At 41.2% G+C, this 16780-nt stretch overlaps 1 protein-coding gene across 1 annotated transcript in view; it reads right to left on the bottom strand.

Annotated features, from left to right (window-relative positions):
- The window catches only part of adarb2 (adenosine deaminase RNA specific B2 (inactive)), a 72532-nt gene that overhangs the window by 26710 nt on the left and 29042 nt on the right, over nt 1-16780 (bottom strand). Inside the window, exons 3-4 of the mRNA XM_015045953.1 lie at nt 12713-12827; nt 2767-2935 (exon numbers count right to left, since the gene is read on the bottom strand). Of these exons, the coding sequence (XP_014901439.1) occupies nt 2767-2935; nt 12713-12827 (284 nt within the window). The remainder of the gene's footprint in view (nt 1-2766; nt 2936-12712; nt 12828-16780) is intronic.

Consider the following 16780-nt stretch of genomic DNA (forward strand, 5'->3'; position numbering starts at 1 on the left):
ATTCCAGCTGAGTTCCCCGGGGAGAACAGGGAACTAATATATTCTTATAAAGTGGACTCTGGTAAAAGTCGAAATTCATCAAAGCCACCATCTTGGAACTGGTAAGGCTCGACGATGCTAAGTGAACTGCAGAAACTTTAATGCTTTTTACACATTTTCCAATTTGTTCATGTTACGACTTCAAACTTTTATATTTCAGGTGAAACCCCAACAAGTAACAGCTAATCTGGTTTCATAAAAATCTGAAGAGGATAGATGAGCATTTGTATGTAGCAAATACTTTCTAGACCCATGTTTATTAATGAACTACCTTGTGTTGGTCCATCACTTCATATTTCTATGAAATACATTGAAGTTTGTGGGCTTAACGTGATAAGATGTGATAAAAAAATATGGGGCCTGACTAGTTCTGGATGATACTGTATAGAAAAGAGCAGAAACAAAGACAGCCTTAGCTGAGTTAGCTGAGTGTGACCGTGTGCTTATATAGAGAACAGCAGACATATGGCCTGTTGATTATTGAAAAGTCTCTCGTGAACAAAGCGCTGCTGTTTCCATGGAGCTTGTTATAGAGGAGTTAGCGCGTTTTGGCTGCAGCAGGGGGTCATAACTAACAAGATGTGATGTTATTAAGCGTCACGTAAAACATAATGCGATGCATGTTCAAACTACGGGAGGCTCGTCGCAAACTAAAACCGATGGCAAAAGATTTTCAGTGACTCGTTTCTCCGTTCACTTTTCTGCAGCTGCTTTATCCTGTTTAAGGTTTTGAGCAGGCATTTAGAAACAGCAGCAAGCTGAACACGGTTTTCTGTACTACTTCCTTCTGATGATAAAGTGCAAATAGGCATAAAGGGGCATGTTTGAAACATTCACAAAATCTAGCCCAACGTGAAGTGGCCAAGGTAAACTGCTCTAACGTTTAGATTATTCCATTTCTAATGCAGAAATGGATCTGCTTTTTTTGGCAATAAAGATGTTCAAGTCGCATAGGATTTTTGAAATCAAGAAGTGTGTGTGGGCACAAATAATCCAAATAATTCCTTTTTTTTTTCCTTTTTTTTTTTTTAAACCAGAAATAGTGCCCAGAAACACAATAATGATTGGAATAAATACTCTGTGTTTTCTACTAGCTCACTACTTAGCATCTGACATGAGACCGATAAACGACTGAACGTTCTGGTGTAGCTTGGAGTGACAGGTTTTGGTTTGTTTGGACTTTTCTCTGACTGAAAAGAAACTTAACTACGAGATAAAGTTATAGTTAACAAACTCATCAACTGACTGACCAAAGTAAACAAACTCCATGGGTGAAGATGCCATTAATCTGAAACCACTACAGTTTTTACTGCTTTACTAGAGTGTTGTACCCATAAAGCTAAAATAAATAAACCAAAAACATTTAAAACTGTATTTTTGTCTGACAACAATAAACACTAGATTTTTATGTATCAGATGTAATGACCTTATTATGTATAAAAAAAGTTTATTGTCAAAGGACTAACTGCTCTGTTTTAACTATCTGGAAATTTAACACTGGTTAAATGAGGCCAAAAGTCAATAAATACGGGATAATTAGACTCAAGGGAAGTCATTAGCTGTTGTGACTGACTCAAATTATTTTATCTCTGCCATTTTACTTTAACCTGACTTATTTTCATCCCTATATTGTAAATACTATTAGTATTACTTACTGATTATTCTTATCTTTCTCATCATTTTAAGCTTATGCTTTGAATGTGATGAATTTTGATACCTTAATATGTTGAATCCATGAACAAGACTCAGACTGCAAATATGTCAAACCTGCATAAGCTACACATTTCAAATGAACAAATTATTTTCTTTATTTACACTTAAGCTAAAAGCAGCTGAAGTCCTGAGATTAAGTTCGTCTTTGGGTTGAAACGAAATAAATATTCTGTCTATGGAGAATCAGGGAAAACATTGTGACAGTCAATCAAATATCCTGTAAGTAATTTTGGTCAAACATCTTAGCACCCTTGAAATAAGACAAAACTAATTACAAGTGACTTTTAGCAAGATACATGAGCTTGTTTTAAGTAAATAAATCCATAATATTGATTAACATTTTTTGTTCCATTCTCAGATTATTTCCCTTATAACAAGACATTTTTTCCATGTTCTAAGTTAGTTTATCTACCAAGGGAAGTAGCACTTCTTCATCAATATTAAGGAATTATTTACTTAAAAACAAGTGCTTTTCTTCTTTATGAAAGTTAATAGTTTGTCTTATTTCAAGTGTGTTAAGATATTTCCTCTAGAAACTTGACCAAAATTACTCTGTAAGATTTTGTGTTTTTGCAGTGCAGGTGACCCCACACATTTCTCAGGAGGTCTTTGTCTGAACCAAAAGTTGAAGGTTAGTTTCATCTTTGTGAGATTTTAGCTTCATATGAAGAGCACAAGAGATTATTACCACATGTAGAACACAAACACCCCTCCTCAAACCTTAAGCATCTTTAAACCAGGTTTAAGCTGGTCTCTTCAAACATTTGCTGAAAAATGTTCAGTGTTTGTAATGAACCAGATGTCTCACATTTTCTCCAGTAATTAATGTAGTGGAGTTTTTTTTTATACCCTTCGTCTGACTCATCTATTGTTCACTGAAATCTTCGTAACTTCTCTGCAAACCTTGGGTTTAGCTAGAGGGTGAAACTGGAAATGTCACTGTTGGTATCTGAGCTTTTCAAGGGGTAAAAGACGTAAATACCACAGAGATACATTAGAGCTTTGGCATCCTACCTCAAGAAAAGTTCCAGTTGAGAGTAGAGAAAACGTATCAGAGCCCTTCGCGCCGTGACTTCAGCGTGACAGTCGTTGACGACCTGCCCTTGGTCGCTCAGGTACTCCCCGTTGATGCATTTGGTTCCCGTGGATAGCGCCACCACCTGGGCGTGCCTCAGGTCCAGATCTGTGGAGGGAACACAGACAGGTCCTCACCTCCTTGAACGCATCAATTCTTCAACTCATGAACCTTTTTGGTGTGTTTGGTGTTCAGAATCTGAACTTTTCATCGGCTTTGTCCCAATGAAGACAGAACAGTTTATACTGAACCCAAAGAAAGAAACGTAAAGGACATTCTGGAAATTCATTGATTTGTTTCCAACAAGTCTTGGCCATCTTTTAACTCTGTCCATGGATGAAATTGTATCTTTGTAGGTATTTGCAACAAGAAGCAACATAGCCAGTGTTTATCTACAGCTTTAACGTTTGAGTAAAGAATGTGAAGATGTGGATGTTTTCTGTCTTTTGTTTCTGAAAGAATCCTAGGTGAGCTCCTTCAGTTACTTAAGGAAGGCTTGTGTATGGATTATCAATAGAATGTATTATTTAGATATTGTTCATCACAGCCATTTAATCCTTACACCGTGGTGTGAAAGGAATATTTCCACCCTTGAGTGTCTCTTCTGTTGTTGCTTTTTTGTTGTTCTTTTTCTTTAGATGATCAGATGTTGCTACTGGCGACAAAGACAAAGAAGACGCGAGGAAGTTATAGGAGGATGATGTTTTCTAATAACTTAAGCGCTAACAAACTTATTTATGTGTGATTTTAACTGATTGTTTTTAAATGGAAACACCGCCGTTACGAAATTGTGTTTTATCGACATCAGCTGAATATTGACAAAGTTTTGCGCTGGTTTGTAATGGAGACGCAGCTACTGACATCTACCCTGAAGGGTGTTGCTTCCAGCACAACCTATTGATGCTTAGAATGGTGGGTTCCTCAGTGGAACCTGCTGAGGTTCTGATGGTCCAACTCACTGGTCAGAACCAAACTGAAAAATCCTCCTTTTCTTGGTACCTGAGCAGCTATTTCAATGCTCAATGTGTGAAGGATCAGGTTTTATGTCAAAACACAAAAAGAGAAGAAGATGCTGTGGCGGAATAGAAAGATGAAAGAAAAATCCCGTCTCATGATGGTTCCTCTGCTAGAAAAAAAAAGACTTCTGTAGGTCAGACCCAAAAGACAGACAGACGGACAGACAGAGGTTGTTTAGAGGAGGGTTGAAGGTGGGTGACGGATCAGCATGGGAACGCCTTGCCATTTCGTCCCCCGGCTGCCACAAATCTCTCCCCATCTCTTCAGAAAGTCAGGCTTCGTCAGCTCCTGGCGGTCCTGCAGGCGCCGCCGGACCGTCGCGTGAGCTTTTATCAGCCTCGGCCCAGATGGCACCGCGGTGTTAGAGTCCTGACACCTCCACTGATGAGGAGAAGCAAGAAGGGCAGGGGAAATGGTGGGGGGAGGGGAGGGAGGCTGAGAGAGGGAAAGCTGTGGGCAGTGTGTGTGTGTGTGTGTGTGTGTGTGTGTGTGTGTGTGTGTGTGTGTGTGTGTGTGTGTGTGGCAGGGAGCCGGTTAATAAACGGGCACATGAGATGAAGAAAGGAAAGACCACTGAAGATAGAGCAGGTTTAACTTTTTTATCTTTTTTTATCTACAAAGTCGCAAAGTATTTCAGGTGCCATGTGACTCGGTGCAGCTCTCCTGGGCAGAATAAAATAAAAGAGTATGGATTTTATTTTGATGCTCGTGTTTGGCAATGACTTTTGTATTTGTGGAGCGATCCGTCAACAAATTGCTCCACCTGGCCTCTGGATCTCTGGTATTTAAGCGAGCCGTACCGGTGCAGAGTCATCAAGCAAATTTGTAATTCAGTACATTTACGTCTGTATTTAAAAAAAAAAAAAAAAGAAACGCTTCGAGTCAATTTGGCATGATGTTATTCTCCATCGGATCAGTATCGGCCCATTTGCAACCTCAGATATCGGTATCGAAAGTGAAACAAGTGGATTGGTGCGTCCCTATTTCTAAAGCGTGTTTGTGTGCAGAGAATACGGGATATACAGAACGAAACAAGAATACTGAAGCGTATTAAGCCCCTTATGGCACACATCTCTATCACATCACGAGTTCAGATATTAGCATTCCCTGTAAGCAGAACACCGCCATCCCGCTTCTGGTGATAAAGCGAGTTGAAAAAGGTAACAGACTCTCCCAATTTCATTCTCCTGCTTTTCCTTGCCGTTCCACTTTGCGATTGTTTAGATCAATTTTGCAGTGGATAATTTCTGGCGCGCTGCTCGCTAGCCTGCCATGAAATTGGCACCGAGGTTGCCTCCAGTTTGCAGGAGAGAGGAGAGATAAATGAAAGACAGAGACGGAGAGAGGAAGGGACAGAGCCCCGCGGGCGGCGCGCCGTTTTAAAAGGAAGAATAATCAGCTGCATCAAAGAGGAAGAAGAAGAAGGGGGAGGGGACGCTCAGAAGGAACAAGGTGGAGTAAAGTGGAAGGCCCGAAGCGCTCTTCACACACAAATACATCTGTTGATCGCTTGGAGATTCAGAGATGTCACACCCTAGGATAGCAGCTCTGTCAGAAAACGAGTACATCACAGGCTTAGACCTGGAACCGCTCGCTATGGCAACTGGACTGACAGAAACCTTTAATGAGAAGACAAAAAGAAAAAAAAGAAAAACACTCAGGAGATAAACTAACTCTCTGACATCAAACAGAACTAAAGCTTTTTAGTTTCTGCCAGGTGCTTTGCTTCATCAGGGCCCTGATTGCTGTTCCTGATAACCAAAGTGGACATGAAAAATGAGGGGATGCGTTTGGTAACAATCGGGAAACGACGCGTCATTTCCCTGTCAGAGTTCAGATTTTCGGCCCGAACCAAACCCAAAATAATTTTCTGTGGCGTGTTTAATAAGCCAGACAGGACAGAGAAAATCAAACTCTGATGCGCCACATAAAGTTGTGTAGATCATACAATAGTCTAAATATAGGTAGCTCATCCTGTTGAGGAAAGAAAGACAATAAGGTGAGAAAGTTTGTTAAATTGTAAGAATAAATCGGCACGCAACCCCGTCCTGTTCCGCTCCCATCAATCACATCCCAGAAGATCTGCGTTTGACTCAACCTGCGGTTACAACAAGCCACGAAGTGGAGCTGGAAGACGTCAAACGAATGCTAAAAACAGGAAACGTTACACTGCTTACTCAAATTATGACCTAAAAACACAGAGAAGCAGAATTCAGCTTCTATGCACCACACATCTGGAACAAACTTCCAGAAAACTGCAAAACAGCCGAAACACTGACTTCCTTTAGATCTAGACTGTTTAGAGTTGCTTCTGAACCAAAACAAAGGAAACATTGATCAACAGATTCAACGTTTATTGATGATTTCAATGACGCCATTTGACAAAATGTAAAGTTTGTTATTGGTTTTCACAGCTGTTGACGATACAATGTGTTTATGATGGATTTTTTGTTGTTGTTTGTTTTTAGATGTAAAGCACTCGGAACTGCCATGTTTCTGAAACATGTTGCATAAATAAACTTGATTGATTTATCAAAACTGAAAGCAGTAAACACACCGGGTTTACTTTGGGCTCGTTTCTATAATTAAAACAGTTTAGCTGGGTCGGGTCGGATCGGACTCCGAAAAAGCAGAGCACAAAGCATAGAATTACACTGAATAGATCTACTCTTATGGATCGGCCACATTGCCACCGATACCCGATCTAGGATGTTTTTTCAACATCGGGACCGATGCAGACATTAATATCGGATCGGTGTGTCTCTACTCGGAACTGCTTCTGAATCCCACAGCATGATGCCACCACTAGGTTTCACATTAAGGTCAGTGAATTATTGTGGATATTTGTTGATGTTACGTTCTTATTAATCTAGCTTGAAGGTACAGTGAGAACAAAAGAGCTCCTGGGCTGCAATGACCCAACAGCTCCCCCTCAGCTGTAAGGACAATCAGAGAGCTGGATCCGGTTTTGCTGAACTGGCTGGTTTGTATCTTTCTTTTCTTTTTCATCAGGATGGAAGTCAACACATCAATCAAGCAGCTCGGGCGTACGCATTTCCTCTGTGCCTCTGCTTAATGTCACGTTACTTCCACACTGCAACGCCGGTCCACTTAACTTGCTCTGTCTGCATGTTGGCAAATTGGCCTCCGACCACCAGGCTGCATCACACTACATTACCCAGAGCCGCAGCAGACTGTGAGCCATTTGTTCGGCTTTTCGCGTCGCGCCCAACTTTGAGTTTCCGGGTTTAGATTTCAGACTCCTGAGTCAAACAGGATGCGGCTAACGTCAACCAGGAGAGCTCAGAACCGGAATACTAAGCTCCACTGAAATGACTTCATTATGTCAGAAGTTTGAACAACATGCAAATGTCCTACAAAGAAACTGTGTGGCGTTTGTCACCCTCCAGCTGCCTCTTTAATTTGTCACATAGTGTTCTTGATCAACTTCTTCCTAATCCTTTAATACCGCAGTCAAATAAAGATGTTAGGTTTCCCGCCGTTCTCACATTGTTCGAGGAGAAACGTTTTTTTTTCCCTCTCACAAACGGAGCTGCCGTCATTATTAAATGTAATGAATGAAGTCATAATCTGGCCTGTTTACGGAGGGAGCTGTGACTGTCTACTAGAACAAACCAACGCTGCAAACGTTTTGCAAACCAAATCATCCAGAATATTTAGGCAAATTAATAATATTAAAGTTTAAACAGAGGTGAATTTTTTTATATTTTGGAGTCCTGAAGCACGTTTGTTCTGTCTGAAATCATCCTTAATAATGAAAAGATGCTTTCAGCCCTCAAATAATGCAAATAAAACAAGTTCATGTTCATTTAGAAACAACAATACTGACATTTTAACTCAGGAAGAGTTCAGAAATCAACATTTGGTGGAATAACCAGGAGGTTTTCAATGAGGTTCAGTTCTTTTTTCCAGAGCTGTGTGTGTTATTAGCACAAAACATTTAGAGAAATAAAGATACTTAAATGACCTACGCAGATCAAAAGTCAGATATCCATCAATAAAACCATTAAAAACAAACACCTTTCATAAATGGAACCTGCAGCTGTGTGTTTTCTTTCAGCCACCTCTTGGCTGTAATTCGACCGTAAAATTCTATTTGCGCATATCAGCAAATTACACATTCACTGGAATTAGTCTAAACAGGACAGATAAAAAATTATTCCTGAACGTGCCGCGTCACGTTTTAGTTGTTTTAGCCGAGAGCAGAAAGCACCAATTACGACGAATGACACTGTAAATAGATAGGTGTGTGTTTACTGACAAAACATCTGAATAAACCCCCACGCCCTCCTAGGGCCGACGGACGACCTCACTTCCTCTGCACGGCTGCCCATGCGTCGCATGTGTGCCTTTAATATCTCTTGCATTTGAAATTCAACCCGACAGTCCTGAATGTTCTTTGTGTTTTGTTTTGTTTTTTTTTGTCAACCCCCGGATTTTTTTTTTTTTTTTTTTTGGGACTGTTAGTTTTGAGGGCATCCTCGGTTCTGCTGCAACATTTCTTCCTCTTTAATTTTAAGGTTATCTTAGTCTTGCTTATCATCTTGTACAAGAATATTTGGACTCTTGCCAATCCAATCCAGGGCATCAATGTGCTGTGATGCCATGGGTTACATTACATTCGTCTTTTTTCATTCTTCCTAATCGTTTCAGGCTGTAACCTGTAGTTAACAGATCACAGCGATTTGAACAGACTCGTTTATCTACGCTGGTTTTCATCCGTCAGATCGGTTTTCAGGAGTGATCCCATCAAGTCATGCCACATTAGCATCTGTTAGCATCATTCAGATGCTAAACCAACACAGCAGTCAGCTGTAACCGCTCCAGGTACAAGTCCACTCTGCATCCCCAGGATCAGAACCAGTAAAGGAGAAGCTGCATTCAGTTTCTATGCTCCTCTCATTTGGAACAAATTTCTAGAAAACTGAAAAACTGCTGAAACTCTGAGTTCCTTTAAACCAAAGACAAACCCCCATTAGCTCACAGCTGCATTTTGATTAACTATAAAGTATTCACTTTGGTCTGGATTGCAACATTTCATTTACTTAACTTGACAACAATCTGGTTGTCATGGTGATGTCCAATGGTAAAGGGACAGCTGAGTTTCTATCGTCTCTGTTTGGTGAGAATGAGGAGGGAGATCCAACCAATGGTCGTAACTTTGATATTTTCTGTTACAGTTAGAGAGTGAAAAGCAGTTAAATACGCTAAAGACTTAAATTTGATTCCTTGGCCATTTTTATGTTAAAGAGAACCTGTGTAGCAAATAGGTTAAAAGTTGTCAAAAACTTTTAACACTGAAGATAAACACTGTGCCCTGATCTAAAGATCAAGAGAAATAATCCCACTGACATCTTTCAGTGTGGGAAAGGTTACAAAGCTCCTTCTATGGCAAATAAAAAGCTGCACAAGAGGATGGAGGACAAACCCAGGAGAAGAACCGATGACGTCTGAAACTCCACAGACTGGCAGGAAAAACATTTAAGAGTTCCAAAACTTAAATAAGCTGAAGAAAAAGTTTATTTCAGTGGAAAAGGAAATGCATACAAACACTAAAAGTAAAACAGAATCCAAATAAACAAAATGACCGCGAGCTTTGAAATGATCCGTTATTATACGGCTGTCAGCCGCAAGTGAAGGGCGCTGGGAAGCCATTACTGGAATCCCTTTATTCTTCATGGCTCAAAAACAGGGAAAATATTTCCTAATAAGCCAACCATTATCTCTGGGAACCATAAAGCAGACGTTAAAACATTTTCTTCCGAGGCGAAATGAGCTCTCAAGGTCAGCGTCGCTGCGCCGTTCATGCGCCGACTCGTTTAAATGTCGCTCGGGTGGAGCCTCCTTGCGCCCGGGTCTTGGAGATGTTCCACGACTCCGCCGAATGTCATCCGGCACCCTGTCATCCGAGTCGTTGGAAAAACTGATGCGTTGAGGGTTAAAAAGCAACTTGGACTCAGAGGAAGAGGCACCCTGTTGAATCTCTATTAGCTTTAACAGGCGACACATAAGGGCGTCTTTGTGAGATTCTCTCTGCTGCCACACACTCTGCTAATTCTTTTTTTCCTCTTTTTTTTTTACCCTCCTCTGACAAGCTGTTTTGTTGCCTTATGTGATTACTTGAACGTTACAGTTTGCGACGGCTGGAAAACCAGATAAAGAGCGGAGAAAAATCCCCATTTGAAAACGGATATGCCGACTAAGAACCGAGGCTTAACCGTCATTTGTAATCAACTTGTTTGAAAACCTTTACTCTCATCTTTTCCTTTGAGTCCCCGTGGTGTTCCTCCTTCGCCGTCGTCTCTCGCATCAACACGCTCGATGGGAGAAAACAAAAACAAACAAAAAAAACTAAACTTAGGAAGGTTCTCTCATCCCTGTGAAGAAATTTAAGTCGGGGAATGGAAGCCTGCGTGTCTTTTACCGCTGTTCCATATGTATGATCCGGATTTTTGTAGCTCTTTGAACACATCTGAACACTGTTTACCATCTCCAGATGCCCAGTGTTATCTCAGATAAGTTAAAAAAGACATTTTTCACACTATTTGACGCCATGTGCTTCCAGTTTACTTTGGCATTCGTCTTGCAGTCTCAGCCTGGCAGTGGGGCTAATCTCGTTCAGGATGGAGCTCAGCTGTCTTGGAGGGACCAAGGCAAAGGGTGTGGGGGTGCTTGCTGTGTGTCCACAGTTCAAAAAGGAACCCTGATTCATGTTGTTGTGGCAAAAGCAGGGGCATGAGGACACACACGGAGAGAGAGATAGAAAGAGAGAGAGAGAGAGAGCGAGAGAGAGAGAGAGAGAGAGAGAGGGGAGGCTGAACAGGACTCCCCAGAGTTCCTGTCAAGTTTTGGTGTCTGCTGTTGGCCACCGCTGCCGCCGCCTCGCTGCGAATGCTTGGCAACCCGTGGTCTGGATATTTGAAGATAACATTTGCTATTAATAAACAAACAGAAGCAATTACGGGGAGGCAGAGGAGAGGAGAGGGATTGGATTAGCTCGGGATGAGCGCCGATCTCACTGAAGTCCAAACTGATGAGCTCCAGCACTCCAAAGACAGCTGAGATACCGATCCCTTCTCACTGACCCCCCCCAAAGCCCTGCTGCCTGCAGTGGCTCAGAGATAACACTCCTCTGTGTGTGTGTGTGTGTGTGTGTGTGTGTGTGTGCGTGTGCGTGTGCGCAATTCTTGGAAGCAGAATTGTGTGCATTTGTGTGCTAAAAGTCGTCTTTCTGGACAGCATACGCCGGGGCTATAGGGACACATCCAGGTAAAGAGATGCATAATTTTACCAACATTTTTTTTATTTATTTTACAAGTAGTGAAGATACTATCAGACATATTGCTTTGTTTAAAATGTTCCCACTAAAATAATCCACATTTGACATGACTTTAATTTTTTACTTAGGTTTTTTTTTTCTTTCAAGCTCTTTTTTGTGAAATGCATTGAAGACATTCATAGTGTCCTTCCTTGGTTAACATGTTGGCACTTTTCCAGATTTCAGAGATGGTTAATTTCTCCAGGTTTCTTTGGTCTAATGTGGCGTTGTTGGCAGGATTGGGTTCACAGGGCAGCTTGGGAGACATTTTACATCACACAAAAAGACTGTTGATTGGGTTACCCAGCAGAGATCCACCACTTTCCCAATGTTTTCAAAGGAAACCATGACTTTTCTATTTGATTTTACAATTAACCCAGAACAGCCAAGTTCCTCGGACAGATGAAATGATGAAGAAACTGAGAAGTTCAATTCTTATTTTTGTGTAGATTGTGCATGAAAATATATTTTAAAAATTGTTTTCAGTCAGATAATTTTGGTAACTCTTGAGAACTTCAGCCGCTCAGCTTGGCTAACTATTAAAGCAGTTCCTCATGCAATACTGGTGTCACTACTGGGATGCCTGTGGAATTTTTTTTTTTTTACATGTCATCCTGTTCTCTGGATTAATTCAGCGACTTGATTTAAACATTTTCAAACATCAACATATTTCCTCTTCAAATTATTTTTTTCTAGTTATACAATCTTTGTTAAGGTTGTGATGTTGAGGAACAAATGTAAGGAAGTGCCGTCAAGGAATGTTGTATATTGAATAAGCTTGAAAGTTTCACTAGGATCCAACGATCAGAAAGGTTTGGCAGCCCAGGAAAACCAGGCACAAGAAAAAAAACAAAATTCTGCAGCGTTCATACGAGAGCTGTAGAGACACTTTTCACATGTGTGGATGTTGGACGTCTGAGATATTCGAAAATTCACACAGGAACATGCTAGGAAATGAACGTGCGTGAAAATTCCAGGTGTAACAACTCGGTAGATAAATCCCTAGCGAGATAAATGGCCATGTGATTGTTTCATGCTGCAGCAGGGCAGCAGTGCAGAACTTCCTCCTCCTCTTCCTCCTCCTCGCTGTCCCTCCAGTGTGTCACTCCGTCAGGTTTTAGATTAGGCTGATCTAGTTAGGATTCCCACGGTGGCATCTGGGACTGCTGTCAAGGCTGCCTCGACGCTACGAGTCCAGCATGCAGCGGGGGATGACTGACACTCTCTACTATGTCTCATTCTCCTCAGAGACTCTGAACAGTCAATAATTCAGGAAGAAGGTGCATTCTCCAACATGAGCTCAAGGAACAGCACGAAATGGAAACTCTGTCTTCCCACGCTCACTTCATAATTTCTCTCTCTCTATCTAGACTTCCTTCCCCCATCCCCGCCCTTGTTTCTCTCCATGCCTCTTTGCTCCCTCCCCTCCACACACACACACACACACACACACACACTGTCACTCTGTCTATATTGCGCTACTTCAATAATTCAAAGTCATATATAAAAGTCAATGAAATTTGCCATACCTCGGGTCATTACGATGCCTGCCAGGGATTTGTGTCGAGCGTGCGCCGGACTGCAGCCGCCCACCAGCGACCGGTACTTCTCCCTCACCAAGTGGAATATTGAATCGGCAAAGTCCTGGAAAAACAGAATCGCCGCTTTAATTTATTTTTAACATTAATCTGTGCAGACTAGGCGCCCGTGTGACAACTTGCCATGTGATGTTTGACTTCTTGAAGGTGTCGGGCGAGACGGTGAGCAACAAGGGGAGAACATTTCGTTTAACGGGACTCTGATGACGTCTCGAAGAGCAGATGACGCTTACCTTAACGGTATTTAAAAACCAGCACAGAACTACTCTTTCATGTCAGTAAGACATAGAAACTAACAGAAAAAAGCACTTTAGATAAAATATACTTCTACTATTGGGGTCACAATGATGTCTAACAGTGATCAGTGAAGCTCCTTTGTTGCTAAAGGAATATTTTTTTCACCCTTAACCAAATATGTTTACAGTATTTTTGCCTTAACTTGAGCAAACAACACATTGCAGCATCGTATTGTGTGGGTGTTTAGCTGAAGGAGTGACTAGTGCGCTTTACAAAACAAAAGGCATCATGAGGAAAGCACTTTATGTGGAAAAAGTCAACATGTAAGTTAAAGCTTTGGCTCAAATGGATATCCTGTTTAAGTCTTCCTAATCAAAGCAAAGTTAGCTATAAAGTTTCTAGAAAAGAGCTAAAAGAACGACAGTAGCAACCTGCAAGCTTGACTCAGTTACAGTGGTTCAGGCAGGAGTAATGGGCCATAATTCCTGAAAACTATGGTGAAAAAGCTCGTGAAACGAAACCCACATTGATTTTTCTACAGTTAATACGCAATTATACCAAATAGCAAGTAAACCTGTGTGAAATTTAGACTTCAAAGACTATTAAATTCTGAAAAACAATCTCCCAAATATTCTAAATTTAGCAAAGAGGAATAAATGAGGTAATCATAGCTAACTGAAAGGAGCCTGGCTAAATATCAAGACAGATTTCTACACAGATTTATTGTGGGAATTTCAGGAAGCTCTAAAGATAAAAAATGAGGCTCTTCTTGTTATTGATCTAATTATATACAGGGTTGAAAGACTTTTATACACTAGGGCATAATGTGGAGAAAATAATCACTTCATTTAAAGAGGTTTTCCAGTCTACTGATGACTGATTATGTCCACTGCAGTGGATGGTGTAACAGCCAGAAACATCATTTTTTAGCCAGTATTTCCTAATATGAAACAGGGTGCTGGGTCTCGTCCCGGACTGGATTCTTCTATCTGGCTTCACTCGAGTGAATGAAACACATCAGCTCCTCATTTCCTCCACCATCTGCCACTTGGTGGCACTCTCCAGGCCTACTTTCCAGCTAACAAAAATTATATTTTTTTAAATTTCTTCTGCTCCACCGACTCCAGAAAAACCTCCAACTTCCACTTCTGCCTCAAAGTCTTCCCAACGCCGCGTCCAGACCCGACGCTTCTCATCGGACGCCCGCTGACTCCGTTCAGCAGATGTTGCCGAAGCGCACAACTTGCGCTCCCACCCCTCTCCAAAGCGTCGACGCTCCTCATCCTGGTCGTAATTAAGGGCTTAGCCTCCGAGCTGCCTCCGTGCCAACTGTAAAACACGAAATGCGTCACCGGAAGGTGGCAACAGAGCAGCGCGGCAGAGGGGCCCTTTCTGGGACATATTGCGGCTCGCCGTGGCTAAGAGGACGTCAACAGATGCCACGGCGACAGACGCGCAGACCGAGGGAGGGAGGAGAGAGATTAGGGCTGAAAGAAGACGATGGGATGCGAATGAATTAGTGAACATATTGCACATTATAACCCTCATCAGAGCTGTGAAATACTCTCACAGCCAGAACTGGAGGCTGAGGTGCTCGCAGCTTGTGGTGTGGTGGGTGGCGCGCGGGTCCATGCGTATGTATGCATAAGCACATATTGCCGCTCTGACACTGATGTCAGCCCCGAAGCTTTATGTGCAACACAGAGAGGAAGAGAGAGAGAGAAACAGAGAGTGGTGAAAAGTTTGCTCCGTTAATTACTTCAGAACGAAGATTTTCAGCTAACACCCGAGCGCTTCCTTACATCTGAGATTAGCACTTTTTATCTTCTTTAACAAAACTCCTATGGCAAGAAAGTGAGAAGGAAAATTATTTTGTTTTCTCTAACTGTCTGACGTCCACGCTCACTTCAGACTGACGCGTAAACTTAGCAGGAAAATAGTCAATTTAAGTATGACAGCAGTAGGTAACTTGCTTAAAATAAAAATCTGAAAGAGAAACAGAAAAAAAAAATAAAGATTTTTATTATAGAAGATTTGACAAGAGTCTGTAGTTCTGGATTGGAGTCAGTCTCTGTGTCAAGCCTGAGTTCAAGTATCTTTTATTTGTTTAGCAGAGAAAAACATGTAGAAAGCCCCACTTTGTCACATCAGTAGACCAGTAGCAACACCTTTATATTTTTATATTGGTTGCCAGGTCAGGCTTGCAAAAATGTAAAAAATCAACCAAAAAATTAAAACATATGTTATACGTATTATATATTTGTTTTTTTTTTTAATGAACTGAACATGATTTTTCTGGGGGCCCATGCCCCCGCTTTCCCACATTTAGGGATGTCCCTGCAGTAGACGTCTTTGGGTGAATTTAATTTCATTTATTAATCTACTTCATGTTGTTTAGATGGAAACCAATGTTGCCTTTTTTATGGCTATGACATGATATTTTCATTTCTCACAAATCATCCAATCCAGGAAAAGTACTAATTCACAAAATAAAAAAAAGTAAAAATAAATACGACATCCATATGAGTAAACTGTGTATATAGCGTTCCGACAGGAAGTGTGTGTTCCTTTTATTTGCTCTACCACGTATGTGAGAGGGAAAAAAAAAACAAGCTGTTTTGTTGCAGATTTCAAAACTTTGTTCGCGCTGATTAATAAAATTGCAAAAGACAAAAAAAGAAATAAACAAGAAACACATAAAAGGACAAAGACGAGATAAAAAAAAAACATGGTAGAGAGAAAAAAAAACAAACACCCTGCTTCTTGCACCTGAAAGTGACATCCAATTAATTTGAACAGAAAGCTGCTTGGCTTGGCAGCATCAGCTGGTGTCGGTCACAGCGTGAACCCAGAGTCAAGTCCTCCATCCCTCCTTAAAGGCCCTTTCATTGAGGACGTTACAGAGAGCAGAGGAGGTGGCAGCTCAGAAAGACCCGGAGAGCAAAGGTGGAATAGAGCCTGGCAAGCAGCCCGGCTTTTTCTTCCTTCCACCTCCTTTTCATTCTCTCCTCCTCTTCACCTCTCTCTCTCTTTCTCTCTTTCTGCTTCTGTCACTTCACAGTTTCTCTGGTTTCTTTCCAATCTTTTTTAAGCCTTGTGGGTTACTTCTCTTTTTTCTTTTTTTTGACTCCACTTGTTCTTCCCTCCTCCTTTATCACGTCTCCTCCTCTAATGTCATTTCGACCAAAGCACAGTTTGGTCAAAATGACAGTCCTGCCTTTCCTCGTCGATGGTGATATCATCTACAAATCTGCATCTAAAACTCGACTGTATAAGTCAGATGTCATCCATCTCTTATAAAATGGACATCTTTCCATTCGCACAGATTAATACATTTGTACAAATTTGTCTATAAAACTATCATTGGCAGTACCTTCGCTCATTCATCAATATTTCCACCAACACTCAAATTCATCACCATGATGGTCTCAAAAGTTTGTATGTCATTAGATCAATCCTCATTTCATTTTGCATCACCCAGTGATTGGAACAACTTTCAAAATACATTACATCTCAGTGCACTAACTTCCAAAATTGACATTTATCAACTCGGTAAAAACCAAACTTAACATGCGCGTTGAGTGATTATGAATAAGGTTGCATTTATATTTTTACTTTTTTCTTTGTTTTATGATATTCTCCTGTTTCCTGCCATGTTATATTCTGATGTATGACGTCCAAAAACGAAAACTGAAATTATCATCTTTGGATCCAAAGAGGAACGATCAAGAGTCAGTACGCAGCTTCAGCTGTTGCAGCCGG

Source organism: Poecilia latipinna, unplaced genomic scaffold (assembly GCF_001443285.1).
Source record: "Poecilia latipinna isolate Pla-1442-1.1 unplaced genomic scaffold, P_latipinna-1.0 Scaffold756, whole genome shotgun sequence".
In the NCBI taxonomy this organism is placed as follows: domain Eukaryota; kingdom Metazoa; phylum Chordata; class Actinopteri; order Cyprinodontiformes; family Poeciliidae; genus Poecilia; species Poecilia latipinna.